General features: G+C 43.2%; 1 protein-coding gene across 5 annotated transcripts in view; it reads right to left on the reverse strand.

Moving 5' to 3' along the window:
- The window catches only part of ATF6 (activating transcription factor 6), a 568,366-nt gene that overhangs the window by 348,254 nt on the left and 206,889 nt on the right, over positions 1-13,223 (reverse strand). For all 5 annotated transcript variants that reach the window (XM_063940277.1, XM_063940274.1, XM_063940273.1 and 2 more), the window contains exon 7: positions 11,823-12,037. In XM_063940277.1, the coding sequence (XP_063796347.1) occupies positions 11,823-12,037 (215 nt within the window). The remainder of the gene's footprint in view (positions 1-11,822; positions 12,038-13,223) is intronic.

The following is a 13,223-nucleotide window of genomic DNA, read 5'->3' on the forward strand; positions in this document are numbered from 1 at the left end:
CTGTAATTTACCGGAGCTAATTGACACCCCCCTCCCCCCCCCCCCCCAATGATATTCAATTGTCCCCTAAGAGCGGCCACCGGCTTTCTTTCAACCCCGTTTTAGCGAAAACACTGAGGTCTGAGAATTTATCCCGGATCCTATGTGTTTTCATGAAAAAACAGGAATATTTTCGTGTGAAAAAAGGGGTATAATCGAGTACCTAATTGCGAAACATCAAGTAAAAACTGCTAGAATACCCTTTTTTTTTTTCCCAAGCAATAATTTTGCGGTGACAATTGCATATCCTGGGTTAGTGTGGCCTGGCTGCTTTGGGGCATCATACTGTAACATAACTAGCACTTTTTAGCGCCTAAATTGTTTTTCTTTTCTTTTTTTTTCAATGTACAGTAACTTTTAGACCCTTTAATAGTTTCTCCCATCTATGTAACACTGCTGCTTTTAACAAATTTAACTCTCTTAAACCTCTCACTAGCGTGATGCCTTGAGGCATTTGGCTTGTGTTGGCCTGGGGTGTCCTGTGCTCTGCACTTGATTGAACCTTAGGAATGTTAGGGAACCACCAGATGACGTCACCTGGTCGCGGTTTGTGGGTCCATATGTTTGGGCAAAATTATGCTAAGCACCTCAATTTAACTTTATGTTATATTGCAGAGTTTATTAGAATTATTCTGATTAGCAGTGTTCAGTACGTAGAGTGTGCACCTGTATTTTCTCTTTTTTATATGTGGAACTACAAGTCATAGCATGGTAGCACCGCTCATGTTTAGAATTAGGGTGTGCAGTCCAAGCCCCCCATCCCTATATTCACAATTAAATATCCCCATTGGTCCCAAAAAATAAATACTCTTACAGAGAAGAAAAGGTTTACTACATTGATTTCATCTTATTTCTAGAAATCCAATAACCTTTAACTTTGATAACTTGCATGTAGCTATTCTTGTTAACTTAAACATGCAAACTTTAAAAAATTGCTGGTTGCACTCTTTGGCTGCATTTAGAGTTAAGTATTCCGCAATACTGGTGTCATTAAAATCAGGGTCTGCATCTACATCTCTGCTGATCTTAGACTTGGAGTCAAAACAGTTGCAAAGAAAGTGAATACAGTATGGGTGTGTTCACAAAAATGCAGCACTCTTACTAATGTAATCTAATGAGCTACAGTACATCTCCAGATACTATGTTTAGTAGGTATATCTTTTGTGGGTAGAGAAATGTATGTGATGAAATTTATGCAACCTGAATTATTGTCTAGGCACTTTTTAATAGTGCCTAGATATTTGTTATTTTCACTGGCCCGCAAGAGGGTCTTAGGTATACAGGATGTGGGAGGATTAAAATATGGTCTTTTTAACATTTTCCATGTAATTTTAATGAGCTTTGCAATTACCATTACAATCTATTGTTCTAGGAGCGCAAGCGAACCCTGAGAAATCTGATGCTTTACATTAAACAAATGTAACAACTGCAATTTTAGACCACATAATAAATACTGTTTTTACTGTATTTCACAACAGAATTTTTAACATGTGAAAAGCGCAGAAGCAAATAAGGATAAAGGGGGATTTTAAATTTAGACCGGATACATTTTTGGGAGAAAAAAAACGTTTTATTTGTTTAATGATTTTTGCCCAATGGTTAGCTATGGGCAATTCAATTAACACCTGTTTTCTCCCCGCAAAAATGTTTCCATTTTCAGGCGAAAACACATATGGGGGAATTCGACTGATCATGGTAAAGTTTACTGTAAAAAAAACAAACAAAAAAAACCTGTATCTCGATTTTTTTTGCCCAATGTTTATCGATCAATTCAATTAATGACCTTTTTTTGTGCAGCAAAATTTACTCGTCATCGTGCAAAAAATACAGTATTTGGGATAATATGGTAATTTATCCCAAATCCTGTGTTTTTCGTATGATAATGAGCAAATTTTACCAGATCCATGAGTTTTCGCGATCGTGGATGCAGAAAAACGCCACTTAGCGCGGATTATGTTTCTCCAATGGGGCCGAAAACGGGACTTCATAGGGTCGCTAATCGAGGGGGGGGGGGGGGGTCACTATGGGGTATACTATTAAGTATACGCCATAGCGCTCAATGATTTGCACTCTTTTGTACTGACATTGCTATGTTGTATAAGCTTTGGCACATGTACTGTAACTATACTTTACTGCTATACTTTAGCTCTCCTGCTAAAAAAGAATTTAAAATAAGCCAAAGATTTCTTCATAGAGTATCATTATTTTGATATAGAATGAAAGGACATCTAACAATACACAGATATAAAACATATGTCTGTTATGGACTCTAGTTGAATTTTTTTTATTCCAGGCACAACTCACTTTGGCACTTCAAAGTGTGAACTGTTTGACACACTATGGGGCTTTAATAGCTTTGGAAGAACATCGCCACGTAGTCACATCTATTAGGAATGTAACATGACGGCACACTGCCAAAGAGACTTTCCACTACTTACAATGTGTTTAATCAGTTACCACTCAAGGCATTTTATTGTCTTAGGAGGGGGAAAAAAAAAAGAGGATATACATGGTCATTAACTCCCCCTGTCAAGAATGGAAAAAAGCCCAGGCTTCAAGCCAGAGATACAGAAGTGTCTTCTTACATCCTTGCAGCTAAACAGTCCTTTAAGTCACACCATGCAGTGGCGGGACTCGGTAGTGCTGAGCGTTTTTTGTTGTTGCGTCTTTTGCAGCAAAAAAGGAGATTTACCATTGTTAAATCTCTTTCTGCGAGGTACACTGGATTCCACAGGGAATAACATTGGGGTATCGAGTTGGATCTTGATCTGAGGCACCAACAGGCTAAAGCTTTGCCTGTTCCCAGGATGCACTGCACCGCCTCCTCTATATCCCCGCCTCCAAGAACTGGAGCTCAGTTTTGTTAACCAGTCCAATGCAGTAGCAGGTAAAAGAGACGATAGTAGTTAGCCACAGAGAACCACATTGTCGTGACAGGAGAAGGTACCAGCAGCTAATGCCATACAAACCCAAAGAAGCTAAGTGCGTCAGGGTGGGCGCCCTGTGGAATCCAGTGTACATCGCAGAAAGAGACTTAACAATGGTAAGTCTTACCATAAATCTCCTTTTCTGCAGCGAGGTACACTGGTATTCCACAGGGAATAACATCGGGGATGTCCTAAAGTAGTTCCTCATGAGATGTGACGCACTGTAGCAGGCACAAGAACCTGGCATCCAAAGGAAGCAGCCTGGGAGGCGGAAGTATCAAAGACATAGAACCTGATTAACGTGTTCACGGAGGAACACGTAGCCGCCTTGCACAATTGTTCTAGGGACGCGCCACGGCAGGCTGCCCAAGAAGGTCCAACAGACCGAGTAGAATGGGCCATGATAGCACCAGGAGCTGGGAGACCAGCCTACGCATAAGCTTGCATAATCACCATTCTAACCCATCTGGCCAAAGTTTGCTTATTTGCAGGCCAGCCACGCTTGAGAAAACCAAAAAGGACAAAGAGAGAGAAGAGAGGCGGTTCTCTTCACACAGATACGGAGAGCCCATACCACATCCAAAGACCGCTCTTTGGAGGACAAACCAGGAGAGATAAAAGGCCGGAAAAACAATCTCTTGGTTAAGGTGGAAAGACGACACCACCTTAGGTAGATAACCAGGGCGAGTTCTAATAACCACACGTTCACGGTGAGAAATCAGAAAGGGTGACCGACAGGATAAGGCACCCAAGTCTGAAACCCGTCGAGCAGAGGCAATAGCCAGCAAAAATAAGACCTTAAGCATAAGCCATTTAAGGTCCACAGACTCAAGAGGTTCAAATGGAGACTCTTGTAGGGCATTCAGAACGACGGATAAATCCCAAGGAGCCACAGGGAGGCTGAATCTGAAGAACACCAGGCAGAGACGCAATTTTTCTCTGAAACCACACCGACAAAGCTGAAATATGAACCTCGAGGGAGGCCAGACGAAGGCCCTGTTGCAGAAAAGAAAAGAATTTGGCAGTACTGAACTTGTAAGCATCATAATTATTAGCCGCACACCAGGTGAAGTAAGAATTCCAGACCCTATAATAAATCCGAGCCACAGCTGGTTAACGGGCTTTCAACATAGTTTGAATGACCGCCTCAGAAAATCCTTTGGTCCTCAGGAGTGAAGCTTCAAGAGCCACGCCGTCAAAGCCAGTCGGGCCACATCCTGGTAGACACAATAGCCCTGAACGAGGTGGTCTGGGCGTTGCGGAAGTAGAAGATGACGATCTATCGAGAGACCCTGCAGGTCTGAGAAACAATGCCGTCTGGGCCACGCTGGAGCGATTAGAAGTAGTATTCCTCCTTCTTGTTTGAACTTCCTTATCACCCTGGGCAGGAGTGACACCGAAGGGAACGCGTACGGCAGCCGAAAGTTCCATGGAATTGCTAGTGTGTCCACGAACGCTGCTTGAGGACCCCTTGTCCTTGCTCCGAAGACCGGAACTTTGTGATTGTGTCGAGACGCCATCAGGTCTACATCTGGTAGGCCCCACTTGTCCACTAGGAGTTGAAAGACTTCTGGATGAAGGCTCCACTCTCCAGCGTGTACATCCTGATGACTGAGGAAGTCTGCTTCCCAGTTGAGGACCCCCCCGGAATGAACAATGCCGATATGGCTGGCAGATGGCGTTCCGCCCATTGAAGAATCTTTGACACTTCCAACATTGCCATGCGGCTTCGAGTGCCGCCTTGATGATTTATGTATGCCACCATGGTGGCATTGTCCGACTGTACTTGAACAGGCCTGTTCTGTACCAAAGGCAAGGCAAGCTTCAGAGCATTGAACACTGCCCGCAACTTCAGAATATTTATTGGGAGGAGAGATTCCTCCCTGGTCCACCGACCCTGAAGAGAGTGTTGCTTGAACACCGCGCCCCAACCCCGCAGACTGGCATCTGTCGTTAGGAGGACCAGTTGGAGATCCAGAAGGGACTACCTCTGCTCAATTGTTGGTCCTGTAGCCAACAGCTCAGAGACAGACGAATCTCCGGAGTCCAGGAGATCATGTGAGATCTGATCCGGTGAGGCAGGCCGTCCCAGGATAAACCGCTGCAGAGGGAGAGAATGAAATTGAGGGTACTCCACCATGTCGAAAGCCGACACCATGAGGCCCAGTACTTGCATCGCCGAGTGTATCGACACTCTTGGGCGAGAGAGGAAGCATCGTATCCTGTTCTGGAGTTTCAGGACCTTCTCTGGAGACCAGAACAAACGTTGGTTCTGTGTGTCCAGGAATGTCCCCAGGTGCACCATATTCTGAGCAGGGACCAGCGAGGATTTCTTCCAATTGATGAGCCATCTGTGGGCGTGTAGGAATTGGACCGTCAGTTCTAGATGACGGATGAGAACCTCTGGGGAGTTCGCCAGGATCAGCAAGTCATCCAGATATGCCAGGATCCTGATGCTTTGACGACAGAGAACGACCGTCATGACTGCCATGACCTTGGTGAAGATCCGAGGAGCTGTGGTCAGTCCAAAAGGCAAGGCTTGGAATTGATAATGTAAGTTGCCAATAGCACACCACAGATACCGCTGATGCGACATGGCAATAGGTATGTGCAGGTAAGCATCCTGTATGTCCAGGATTACCATATAGTCCCCGGGCTCCAAAGCCAGAACAATAGAGCGAAGAGTTTCCATACGGAATTTGGATACCTTCACAAATTTGTTCAAAGACTTGAGGTTGAGAATGGGCCGGGAGGTTCCATTCGGCTTTGGTACTAGGAACAGCGTTGAATATTACCCCCTGCCCCTCAGAGACAGAGGCACCGACACTACCACTCCTGTGTCCAGGAGGGATTGTACCACCAAATGTAGAGTTTTTGCTTTTAAGGGATCCGAAGGGATAATTGTCGAGCAAAACTGGTGTGAGGGATGTGTCTTGAAAGAGATGGCGTATCCATGAGTGATGACTTCCCTCACCCAGGCGTCTTAAGTGGTCTGTAACCATACCTGGGCGAACCACAGAAGTCGGCCTCCCACCCTGGGGTCCCTCAGGGGAAGGCCCGCCCCGTGATGCAGAAGGCCTGTCTGGTTTGGAAGCAGACTGAAAGGCAGCCCGGGAACATTTAGGTTTGGGCTTAGAGGTTTTGGAAGTGCGAGCCCGTTTCGGGTACACCTGACCCTTTCCTTTACTTTTAGGTCGGAAGGAACGAAAGGAGGTACTTTTAGCCTTCGGAGCCGAAGGATTAGTACTTGGCAGACATGCAGTCTTAGCAGACGCTAAGTCAGCAACAATCTTATTCAAATCTTCCCCAAACAGTATGTCTCCCTTAAAAGGGATGACCTCCAAGGTCTTTTTAGAGTCCAGGTCCACTGACCAGGACCGCAACCACAGAATCCGGCGAGCCAGAATGGACGTAGTCGACGCTTTGGCCGCCAGAACATCGGCATCACAGGCTGCCTCCTGTATGTAATGAGAGGCTGTGGTAATATATGAAAGACACTGTCTGGCATTATCAGAAAAATTCAGAGGTAACTCTGCCTCAACAGCTTGAACCCAGGCTTCAATACCTTTTGCAGACCAAGAAGCTTCAATCAGTTTGATAGCCTCCAATAGGTTTCAGATGGATCAGTATATACCCCATCTTCATCGGATGAAGTATCCGAAACATGAGTGGATTGTGACGAAGAAATGGCCCGCTTAGATGACCCTTTGGTCTTAGGAGGGCGTGGGTTAGCCTTTTGGGTACCTGAGTCGACAGAGCATCCGCCCATGGCAGATTTACGACAGGGACAATATGTGATTGTAATGGCACAGGAGGTCCCACAGGGGGTGTAAGTCTCGTTACTAGTGTAGTCAGTAAATTAGAAAAAGCAGCCCAAGGTGGGTCTTGGTGTGCCACCGGTGCTGCAGACTGACTGAGGGGTACAGAATTCCCCGGTACCTGGACCCTCAGCTGGAATATTTTCATCAGATAAATCTGCGGCGTCAGCACTGTATGACGCAGTATCAGCCACGGATCTCCCGCCCTGTGTAGCAGACATTATTTGGAAATGTAGCCTTAGGGCGTAACAGTACAATATAGCCAGACACAGTACCTGACAAAAAACCCCTGTGGAGCGAGACTGCAACTGCATTACACATACAGAGTGGTATATGGTGACTGAAATACACAGAGAAAAATAAAAAATTATATATATGATTCACCTCTCACTTATAGTATCAGGTTAATGAGTAATATGGTACTGTGCTGCCTCTTTGAGCACAATATCAGATATTATTACCTCTCACTTATAGTGTCAGGTGTCTAACTTATACTATAGGACCCTGATGCACTTAGCCCCCTTCAGGGTACAGAATATAGGGATAGCAATGTGTGTGAGATACACAGAACACTGAATAGGAACCACACAGCAGCTATAGGCACACACAGTCACATGTACAATGCAGAAATTATTACACAAAACAATAAAACTGCACTGGACTAGTAATACTACATAAAACTATGTACAGTATGTATATAGATATATCGTAAAGGGAAAAAGGGAGAGGGAGGGCCATTTGCACAGGAAAAAGATGAAAAAGTACACCTAATTTAGATGTGACATTAATTGTTCATAATTTTTTAGGGGGTGCTACCACAGATCACATCATGATACGAAGTAAAGGAAAAAAGAAAGAAAAGGATCTGTCTTCGGTGCACAAGAATTTAAAATATTACTTTTAATTGTTTTATTAAAAATTAATGATACGTTGGCGTGTCTTGCTGATTAACTGGTATGCGAAATATTAAAAACACAAATAACAGATATGTGAAAATGTGACACCACTGAACTACAGACAAAAAAGAAAATATAACAAACATAGATTTATTAAAAAACTGAGCGTCTGTTTTGTGTCTGCCCTATTTATTCACTGTCTTAATGTAGGTCAATATTGCGCTATCACAGTACCATATTACTTATTAACCTGATACTATAAATGAGAGGTGATTCAGAAATATTAGATTGAATACCAAATATGGAAGGCATCTCAGAACTTTACATTTACAGTCTAACACAAGATTTAAAATCTGTCTATAATATATGTCATTTGGGTCGATTACAGCATATTGTGAGACCTACAGTATAGGATCATTGTGTTACAGTATCAAAGATTGAGACACATAATTTGTATCCAAACCCCAAGGAGTCTGGGCAACATGCCAAAGCCTTTTATAGTAGCACTAAAGTAACAGCTCTAATACAATTGTGTCAACCCATAATATAAATTGAAAAAAAATAGAGCAATTTTGACCTACATTAAGACAGTGAATAAATAGGACAGACACAAAACAGACGCTCAGTTTTTTAACACAGCTATGTTTATTATATTTTCTTTTTTGTCTGTAGTTCACAGTGTTGTCCCATTTTCACATATCTGTTATTTGTGTTTTTAATAATTTGCATACCAGTTAATCAGCAAGACACGCCAATGTATAACGTGTCATTCATTTTTAATAAATCAATTAAAATGTTTTATTTTAAATTCTTATGCATCGAAGACAGATCCTTCTCTTTCTTTTTTCCTTTACCTTGTATACAGATATAACAATGCACAGTAAACACTGGATGTATATCACAGAATACGTGTAATAAATATTCCTGTAGTTATGCACTTGTTCTTAACTAACACTGTCTAAACGACATGTACAGTAAAATACTTACAGGTCAGAGCCTTATCCCCTCTGCTGGACTTCACCACCGAGTACTATGGAGCCTGTAATAAACGGACTTTAGTAAATTCAACCTGTGCTCCATGCCCTGGTGGATATTGTGGGGTCCCTGCACGGCCACAGTGTCCACGCAAGTGGCATGGTCCGTCTCCGGAGACCGCGTCCTGGATCACGATTTCAGCAAGTCCCATCTGCTTGTGTGATTGAAGCAGCTGCTACAGGGTCTGAATGAGGCCCTATGTCATGGTTTCACAAATACCAATCGCCAGGTTAACATGGTAACTAAAACTAAACAGGACCTGGACCAGCTATTTATCAAAGGTTCTAAAGAGGACAACTGGAGGTGTTGGGCATAGCAATTAATAAGATTCTAATTATCATTTATCTTAAACAATAACTATAGTAGACATTTGCTAAAGTTCCCCCCGGTGAGATGCGGAAGGGAACTGTACACTGTAGCCAATTAAGTTTTTGTAGTGCCCATGTTCTGTGATCATTCCTCAACAATGATCACCACTAACATTGGTGCCACTGCAGACTTCTCTGCTGGCAGCTGTACTGTTAGTGACTTGAGTTAATGACACTTCGTCAATAAATTTAAGGGTGTGTGTCTCTTGCAACCTGACCCCTACCATAGACAGCCCAACTGAAATGAATGCTGGCCACCTTTTTCAAAGGTGCTTGTTGCTGGCAATGTACAAGCACCAGAGGCAGAGTGCTTGTTGCTGGCAATATACAAACACCAGAGGCAGAGTGCTTGTTGCTGGCAATATACAAGCACCAGAGGCAGAGTGCTTGTTGCTGGCAATATACAAGCACCAGAGGTAGAGTGCTTGTTGCTGGCAATATACAAGCACCAGAGGTAGAGTGATTGTTGCTGGCAATATACAAGCACCAGAGGCAGAGTGCTTGTTGCTGGCAATATACAAGCACCAGAGGCAGAGTGCTTGTTGCTGGCAATATACAAGCACCAGAGGCAGAGTGCTTGTTGCTGGCAATATACAAGCACCAGAGGCAGAGTGCTTGTTGCTGGCAATATACAAGCACCATAGGCAGAGTGCTTGTTGCTGGCAATATACAAGCACCAGAGGCAGAGTGCTTGTTGCTGGCAATATACAAGCACCAGAGATAGAGTGCTTGTTGCTGGCAATATACAAGCACCAGAGGTAGAGTGCTTGTTGCTGGCAATATACAAGCACCAGAGGCAGAGTGCTTGTTGCTGGCAATATACAAGCACCAGAGGCAGAGTGCTTGTTGCTGGCAATATGCAAGCACCAGATGCAGAGTGCTTGTTGCTGGCAATATACAAGCACCAGAGACATATATATGTACCACCAGGAGAATTATACATTTTTATTAAATATTATTAACCTATATTCACTGTTGTCATACTGTATGTATTATTAAGCGCTGACGGGTATTATATACCAGATGCAGAGTGCTTGTTGCTGGTCATATACAAGCACCTGAGGCAGAGAGCTTGTTGCTGGTAGTATACAAGCACCAGGGTAAATGCAAATACCTATAGATATGTCAAAGGACAGGATAATGTGATTGATACCTTGTATCTCTGCCCCCATGGGCTGCAGCCCAATCAAGGGCAGTCCTCTATGTCTGCAGCACACAAAGGTTAACCTGAACCAGCTTGCAAATTGACGGGAAATGTAGTCTTCCTTGATATCTTATTCTGCGTGGATGTCTGTTTCCACTAAGTCCCAGAGCTATTTGTCAGAGAAGCTTACGGAGAAGTAATACTGAGAACAGGAGATTGTGTTTGGCTGTTTCGAGATTTTTTTATAATCCACGTACGGTTATGTGTAAGGAAACTGTGCATGAATATCCAAATATATGTGATTGTGTGTAATAAAAGAGAAAATGCACATTAGCCTGAGGGAGAGTTGGTGTGCCATAGCAATTTAATCGATCTGTTAGATTGTAAGCATAATTACATTCTGTTGCATATCATTATGTATAATTTATTTCAATGTAAAGTGCTTCATAATATGTTGACTGTTTCTGCTCTGTACAGATTATAGTCAGCATTAGTGTCCCAATCTCAAATTCTACATGATCTAAACAATTCGCACTGCCCATTTTAATACCTGTTTTGTGCCATAATGCTGAGTACGGCCAGCTACATAGTACCACATCTAAGTTATGTCATGTGTGACTGCAGTTGCAACTCATTATAGATGGCATCTTAGTTAAACTAGTACAATAAAATTAAAAAAGGCTGTACTTGGTAATAGCATCCTTTGTTAAAGGTAATAAGAATAGGTGAGGGTAACGACAGCAACTGTATTCTGCAATTTTGTGACGTTCAGAAAATAATCATAACAGTCCACACTTTGCCTGGGAATGGTAGCTGGGGGACTTTCTATCCATAACTACGTATACTGTATGTGCAGAAGTCAAAGGCTTGTGCACCACAATAATTAATGTATCCAAATGTACATTTATGATCTATGGTCAAGCTGTGCCACTGCGATAACACATAAGGTGATGCGCGAGTCTGAGAGAGACTGCCAGGCACACTCACTGAGGTGCATTCTGCAATACTGGGGCATGTCTAAAGGCCCATATAGACGGGCCGATGCGGGAGAGATGTGTGCTGAGCGAACCGCTCAGAAAACATCTCTCCCGCCACTCAGCACAGCGCGATCTGAGCTGAGCGCGCGGGGGGAGACGGGGGGGCCGCTCACTTCACCCAGCGGGTGAAGTGAGCGACCCTCTAGATTGGCCTGCATGCAGGCCAATCTAGCACCAGCGATAGCGATGAGCGGGGCTGCGCATTGCTATCGCTGTAGGGGGTACACACGGAGTGATAATGCTCAAATTCTAAGCAATCTAGTCAGATTGCTTAGAATATCGCTCCGTGAGTACCCCCCTTAAGTTGACACTTGTGAGTACTGCAGAGGTGTTATGTGCCTATGTAAGGTATGAAACACACACTGTGCAGGACTGACGTTTGCTTTCAGTAATGAAACAGCTAAAAATATTCAACAGTTGCCTTCAGTAATGAATTATTCAGAAAAGGAGAAAAAGTGAACAGAAAAAGGGAAGAGCGAGTACTAGTACATCCCACAAAGACATAGGCTTTTCACAACTGTATACTCGTTTGTATTCTGAGGAATGTATCACACTTACATCTGCTCCACTGTCAGGTGTTTGAGCGGTTGCCTGAATGAAGGATTTCATTGGTGACGTTTTCCCAGATGAAGGTCCTGTGTGTGCCATTATGTTTATAGACTGTGTTGGGATTTGAGGGGTTCCGCCACTCACAGTCAGGACAGGCTGTGAAGCAACAATGCCAGGTGCAGGAAGCTGAACAACTGCAGAAGGGGCTAGCAGAACTTGTTGACCTATATGTAAGAGATACACAAAGTGTGAATTCATTTTAAAAAATGAAAGAAAAAAAAAAAACAGTGCTCTAGTTTTCTCTACAAATATAGTCAATTTTGTGGTATCAATAAAAATGCTGGGGAACAGGACCAAAACATAGAACAGGTGCCTCCTCTAACATGGATTTTAGGTAGCGAACCTGTATAGAATCTGGAACAAATGCTATTTTCTTGGTGAACGGTGGACACAGAGGAACCCAGTTTATTTGCTACAATTCACTAAATGCTACACAATAAAATTACCTGATAGACAGGTACCAAATTACTAAAAAAATATATTTAGAATATTTTACTATGTAAAAAGAAAATAGAAAGGTTATAATTAGAACTGGCATACTACACAAATCAGTAATTAAAGAATCCTCTACATAGTCTGGGCAATCACTCGTGTTTCTTCAATTTCAATGAAGAGGATTCAATTATATTTGTCTCAATACGATATTCCAACTAAGGGTGGTATCCAATTATCAACAAATTTTCTCATGGCTAATGGATTCGCCCAAGGCTATCCAATTAGTCCCAAAAAGCTAGCGCGAGCTTCGGTTTATCATGGCTGTCTAACCTGCCTCAGGCAGGCAAAATAAAATCCCTGAAAGCAGCCCTATTTTTGTGCGAAAACACACGTTTCACTAAAAATAGGATTTTAATTACATACCAGTAAATTCTTTTCTCGTAGTCCATAAGGGATTTTGGGGAGACTTTGTACGATGGGGTATAGACGGGGTCCAAAGGAGCCGGTGCACTTTAAATTTATTCACTGGGTGTGCTGGCTTCTCCCTCTATGCCCCCTCCCACAGGCAGTTATAGGTAAAACAGTGCCCGAAGGAGAAAGGACATACATGAGAGAAGGAACATAACGAGTGGTGAGATTTATACACCAGCACACCACTAACATAATACAACCAGCAATGTCTGGTAACCAAAGACCAACAGCTGAAGAAGTAACCATAGAAAAGAGAACCTGCAGAAAAGTCAACGCACGGAGGCAGGCGCCCAATATCCCTTATGGACTATGAGAAAAGGATTTACTGGTAGGTAATTAAAATCCTATTTTCTCTAGCATCCATAAGGGATATTGGGGAGACTTCGTACGATGGGGACGTCCTAAAACTTCCAGAACGGGCGGGAACGTGTGGAGACTGCTGCA

Source organism: Pseudophryne corroboree, chromosome 9 (genome assembly GCF_028390025.1).
Source record: "Pseudophryne corroboree isolate aPseCor3 chromosome 9, aPseCor3.hap2, whole genome shotgun sequence".
NCBI lineage: Eukaryota > Metazoa > Chordata > Amphibia > Anura > Myobatrachidae > Pseudophryne > Pseudophryne corroboree.